The following is a 5,791-nucleotide window of genomic DNA, read 5'->3' on the forward strand; positions in this document are numbered from 1 at the left end:
TGTATAATGCATCAGGCCCTGTTGAGGGGATCAAGTCGGATGAGTCGGTGCTCAAGGCCATGTAGGCACTTGACATTTATTAAGCACCTGCTGTGTGCTGAGCCTGCTTGGAGCATCTGGGGAGACCTCAGTGGAGCAGACGAGTCTCAGGGGTGATCAGGGCTGGTGGGGAGGAGTCGTCTGGCTGCAGAGGGGTGGCCCATCCTGAGTGGAGACCCATTTCCCCTCTGTGACTGACAGCTCTGGGGCTCCCTGCGGGTCTCTGGCTTTCGAGGACAGGAAGAGGGCAGCCGGGGTAGAGGTCGGGGTGGGGGGGTCTCACAGCTGGGGCGGCCCCAGCAGGTTGGCTCCAGGATCCTGGGTGGGGGCCGACCGTTGGGGTGCCCCTCCCTGTCCTCGGCCTTACCTCCACCCTGGAGGGTACCTTGAACATAACAGGAAATTTCAAATAACAGGAAACCAAGACCAGTAAGTCGGGCGGCTCCACCCTGCCTCGGGGCCTCAGTCAGCCCCCGGGGGAGGCCATGAATGCCACGGGGACCCCGGTGGCCCCCGAGTCCTGCCAACAGCTGGCGGCCGGCGGGCACAGCCGGCTCATCGTGATGCACTACAACCACTCGGGCCGGCTGGCCGGGCGCGGAGGGCCGGAGGACGGTGGCCTTGGGGCCCTGCGGGGGCTGTCGGTGGCCGCCAGCTGCCTGGTGGTGCTGGAGAACTTGCTGGTGCTGGCGGCCATCACGAGCCACATGCGGTCGCGACGCTGGGTCTACTATTGCCTGGTGAACATCACGCTGAGCGACCTGCTCACGGGCGCGGCCTACCTGGCCAACGTGCTGCTGTCGGGGGCCCGCACCTTCCGCCTGGCGCCCGCCCAGTGGTTCCTACGGGAGGGCCTGCTCTTCACCGCCCTGGCCGCCTCCACGTTCAGCCTGCTGTTCACCGCCGGGGAGCGCTTTGCCACCATGGTGCGGCCGGTGGCCGAGAGTGGGGCCACCAAGACCGGCCGCGTCTACAGCTTCATCGGCCTCTGCTGGCTGCTGGCCACGTTGCTGGGAATGCTGCCTTTGCTGGGCTGGAACTGCCTGTGCGCCTTTGACCGCTGCTCCAGCCTTCTGCCCCTCTACTCCAAGCGCTACATCCTCTTCTGCCTGGTGATCTTCGCCAGCGTCCTGGCTACCATCATGGGCCTCTACGGGGCCATCTTCCGCCTGGTGCAGGCCAGCGGGCAGAAGGCCCCACGCCCGGCTGCCCGCCGCAAGGCCCGCCGCCTGCTGAAGACGGTGCTGATGATCCTGCTGGCCTTCCTGGTGTGCTGGGGTCCGCTCTTTGGGCTGCTGCTGGCCGACGTCTTTGGCTCCAACCTCTGGGCCCAGGAGTACCTGCGGGGCATGGACTGGATCCTGGCCCTGGCCGTCCTCAACTCGGCGGTCAACCCCATCATCTATTCCTTCCGTAGCAGGGAGGTGTGCAGAGCCGTGCTCGGCTTCCTCTGCTGCGGGTGTCTCCGGTTGGGCGTGCGAGGTCCCGGGGACTGCCTGGCCCGGGCCGTCGAGGCTCACTCTGGAACTTCCACCACCGACAGCTCTCTGAGGCCGAGGGACAGCTTTCGGGGTTCCCGATCACTCAGCTTTCGGATGCGGGAGCCCCTGTCCAGCATCTCCAGCGTGCGGAGCATCTGAGACTGCAGCCTTGCGTGCGGACGGTGCAGCCACCGGGTACGTGCCAGGCAGGCCCTCCGGGGGTGCAGGAAGCCGTGTACACGGAGCCTCGCTTGGATGGGGAGTGGAGAACGGGACAGGCCCCCGTGGTCTTCCCGGTGGCCTCTTGGGCCTTCTGACGCCAAATGGACTTCCCGTGGTCACCGTGGACAAGGAGGCAACCGCCCCACCTCCCTGTAGGAGCAGAGAGTGCCCTGGTGTGGGGGCGAGGGGGTTCCCCACACCCCCGCTTCTGTGTGATTCTTGGGAAGTCCCGGCCCCTCTCTGGGCCTCAGTAGGGCTCCCAGGCTGCAAGGGGTGGACTGTGGGATGCATGCCCTGGCAACATTGAAGTTCGATCATGGTATGTGATGTTGCAGCCTCTTATTCCCCGGTGTGTGCACGTGCGCGGACCGTGGCTCAGGGGGGCTGTGGATCTGGGGGCAGCTAGGTGTGTCTTGGCTAGAGAGGGCCACGGGCCAGCACCCTGGAGGCGTGGCTGTGAGGGTGGAGAGTGTGCGTGTGTGAACAACCTCTGGGCGTTGCAGGAAGTAGGGGTTACAGTGACAGTTAACCCCGCCTCTTCTTGTTCACTTCCCCTTTAGAAACGGCAGGGCCCATGCACTGGCTCTGGCCTCTGCATCTTTTGGGAACCCAGTCTGGGGGCCGGCAGAGGCGGCCGCCTTGGTTTCCTGGCCTGGGGGATCTTCCCTCACATCCCCTTCAGCACCAACGGCCTCAGCTTTCCCCGTCTGTAAAATGGTTTAATCACTGAAGCCGAAGCACAAGGTTGCCGGTTCGCACTCAGCACCAGCCACAGAGGCTGACGGCTGCGTGTCCCGTGAAACTCCAGGGGAGACGTGCCAGCTCCACACCATTCAGTATGGGAGACACCAGCCCCACGGGGCTACGGTGCAAGCAGAGAACTGAATTTCGCAGTGTAGGTTGTGCTGAATTTGAATCTGTTTGTATTTCCGTAGCCCCATGGGGTGGGTAGCCGCAGTTTCAGTGCAGATGTGAATCCGGAAGCCTCCAGCACTTGCAGCTCATAGACAGTTCTCGCCCACCGCCTCCCAGGACCAAGCCAGCCCTGTCCAGTCCAGTGTCTGGACAGAGGCAGTCAGCATCCACCCCACCCGCCTCCTGGGCTCAGGCAGCTCTGCTTTAAGTCATGATTTCTCCACTGCACGATGGGGAATGCGGTGTGTAGGGGACATTTACCCACGAATACAGCAGCCATGAGGCATACGTGGCTATTAAAAATTCATGAAACTTGCTGGGCATGGTGGCTCATTCCTGTAATCACAGCACTTTGGGAGGCTGAGACAGGAGGATTGCTTGAACGCAGGAGTTCGAGACCAGCCTGGGCAACATGGTGAAACCACATCTCTACAAAAAAATCCTCCAAAATTAAAAAAATTAGCCGAGCATGGTGGTGCGCGCCTGTGGTTCCAGCTACTCAAGAGGCTGAGGTGGGAGGATCACTTGAGCCCAGGAGGTCGAGGCTGCAGGGAGCCGTGATCGTGCTACTGCCCTCCAGCCTAGGTGACAGAGACCCTGTCTCTAAAAAATAAAATAAAATAAAAAAGAAAGAAAATTCATTGAAATTAAATGAAAGTTAGGCTGGGCATGGTGGCTCACGCCTTTAATCGCAGCACTTTGGGAAGGCGAGGCAGGTGGATCACGAGATCAGGAGTTCAAGACCAGCCTGGCCAAGATGGCGAAACCCTGTCTCTACTAAAAATACAAAAAATAAGCTGGGTGCGGTGACAGGCGCCTGTAATCCCAGCTACTCGGGAGGCTGAGGCAGGAGAATCGCTTGAACTCGGAAGGCGGAGGTTGCAGTAGGCCAAGATTGTGCCACTGTACTCCAGCCTAGGTGACAAAGTGAGACTCTGTCTCAAAAAACAAAACAAAAACAAAACCAAAAGAAAAAAAAAGAAATGAAATGAAAGGTAAAAATTTAGTCTGTCAGTGTATCGATTTGCTAGGGCAGCCATGACAGTCTCATAGATGGGGACGCTTGAAAAGCAGACATTTCTGCTGTCATAATTCTGGGAGCCGGAAGTCTGAGATGAAGGTGTGAGTAGGGCTGGGTCCTCCTGAGGCTGACGGGGATCTGCCCAGGCCTCTCCTAGGTCCTGCTGGTGGCATGCATCCTTGATATTCCTTGGCTTGGAGAAGCATCACCCCCATCTCTGCCTCCCTCTCCACGAGGTGTCCTCCCTGGCTCTGTGTCCAAACTCCCCCAGCTCCTTCAACCTTTTTTATTTTAAGAGACGAGGGTCTCATTAAGTTGCCCAGGCTGGTCTCCAACTCCTGGGCTCAAGTGATCCTCCCACCTCAGCCTTCTGACTAGCTGAGACTACAGGAGTCCACCACCAAGCCCGGCTCATTTTCCTATTTTTAAATTTATTTATTTATGTATTGTTATTATTATTATTTGAGATGGACTCTCGCTCTATCGCCCAGGTTGGAGTGCAGTGGCGCAATCTCAGCTCACCACAACCTCCACCTCCCGGGTTCAAGTGATTCTCCTGCCTCAGCCTCCCGAGGAGCTGGGATTACAGGCAGGTACCACCATGCCTGGCTAGTTTTTGTATTTTTAGTGGAGATGGGGTTTTGCCATGTTGGCCAGGCTGGTCTCGGACTCCTGACTCAGCTGATCTGCCTGCCTCAGCCTCCCAAAGTGCTGGGATTACAGGCGTGAGCACCACGCCCAGCCAATTTCCCCATTTTTCTAAGGCCACCAGTCATATGGGATTAAGGGCCCACCCTGCTCCAGCATGACCTCATCTTAACTAATGCCATCTGCCACAACCCTATCTTCCAAATAACATCCTACGCTGAGGTCCTGGGGGTCATGATGTGATCATGTAGATTTTGAGGGGACAGTTCTTTATTTTCTTTTCTATTTTAGAGACAGGGTCTTGCTCTGTCACCCAGTCTGGAGCGCAGTGGTGTGATCATAGCTCACTGCAGCCTTAGTCTCCCAGGCTCAAGTGATCCTTCTGCCTTGGGTTTCCGAGTAGCTGCAACTACAGGTGCACACCACTGCACCTGGCTAATTTTTATATTTTTTGTAGAGATGGGGCTGGGCGCCGTGGCTCACCCCTGCAATCCCTGCACTTTGGGAGGCCGAGGCAGGTGGATCACCTGAGGTCAGGAGTTTGAGACCAGCTTGGCCAACATGGTGAAACCCCATCTCTGCTAAAAATACAAAAATTAGCCAGGTGTGGTGGTGCATGCCTGTAATCCCAGCTACTTGGGGGGCTGAGGCAGGAGAATCGCTTGAACCTGGGAGGTGGAGGTTGCAGTGAGCCGAGTTTGTGCCACTGGACCTCAGTCTGAGTGACACAGCAAGACTCCATCTCAAAAAAAAAAAAAAAAAAAAAAAGAGAGGGACAGGGTCTTGCTATGTTTCCCAGACTGGTCTCGATCTCCTGGGCTCAAGTGATCATCCTGCCTCAGCCTCCCAAAGTGTTGGGACTACAGGCATGAGCTACTATGGCTGGCCAATTGCAGACAGATGGAACTGTGGCCGGCCATTTCACCAGCGAAGTCCCAAACACCCCCCTGCAGGCATGAGGAGCCAGGGTAGTTCTTATCTTTTCCTGATTCTTGTTCTCTGTGAGTGTGGTGGGGACCACAGCAGGCAAGGTGGGGTGTTGGTGGAATTTGGAATGAGTGGAGTCTGGGCAGGCCCAGAGCTCTCTGTCTGCCTTCTGGTCCCGTGTTGGCTGACCCTGTTGCCCCCTCTGCCCTGCTTTGGCTGAGCTGAATTATTTCTTGGTCCTTCCCATCTGGGGGCTTTTTGCTTAACCTTTGTTGCCCCTGATAGAGTGGCCTCGTTAGCACGCACCTACCCTCATTCATCACTCAACTTCTGCCTGCTCGTTCTTTGTACCTTAGTTTTAGTGTCACCTCCTCCAGGAAACCTTCTTTGATTTCTCCTCCTCCCTAGGTCTCCTCTAGGCTCCCACAGCTCCCTGCGTTCCCTGCATGACAGCTCTGATTTTACTGGGCACAGCTTCCCCTCTTTCTTCACTTGACTGCCCCTGCTCATCTTTTGAGTTTCAGCTTAAGTGTCACCT

General features: G+C 57.4%; 1 protein-coding gene across 2 annotated transcripts; it reads left to right on the forward strand.

Moving 5' to 3' along the window:
- Positions 1 to 476: 476 nt before the first annotated feature.
- Positions 477 to 2,064, forward strand: S1PR4 (sphingosine-1-phosphate receptor 4). 2 transcript variants are annotated; one of them, XM_011967332.1, is made up of 2 exons: positions 525 to 575; positions 714 to 2,064. In XM_011967332.1, the coding sequence occupies exons 1-2, from the start codon at positions 525 to 527 to the stop codon at positions 1,677 to 1,679; spliced, it is 1,017 nt and encodes a 338-aa protein (XP_011822722.1). In that variant the 3' UTR covers positions 1,680 to 2,064. The 2 variants fall into 2 exon arrangements, with proteins under 2 accessions (XP_011822721.1, XP_011822722.1); XM_011967331.1 differs by having other exon boundaries at positions 477 to 2,064.
- The last annotated feature ends 3,727 nt before the right edge of the window (positions 2,065 to 5,791 follow it).

Source organism: Mandrillus leucophaeus, unplaced genomic scaffold (genome assembly GCF_000951045.1).
Source record: "Mandrillus leucophaeus isolate KB7577 unplaced genomic scaffold, Mleu.le_1.0 Scaffold8, whole genome shotgun sequence".
Classification (NCBI taxonomy): Eukaryota; Metazoa; Chordata; class Mammalia; order Primates; family Cercopithecidae; genus Mandrillus; species Mandrillus leucophaeus.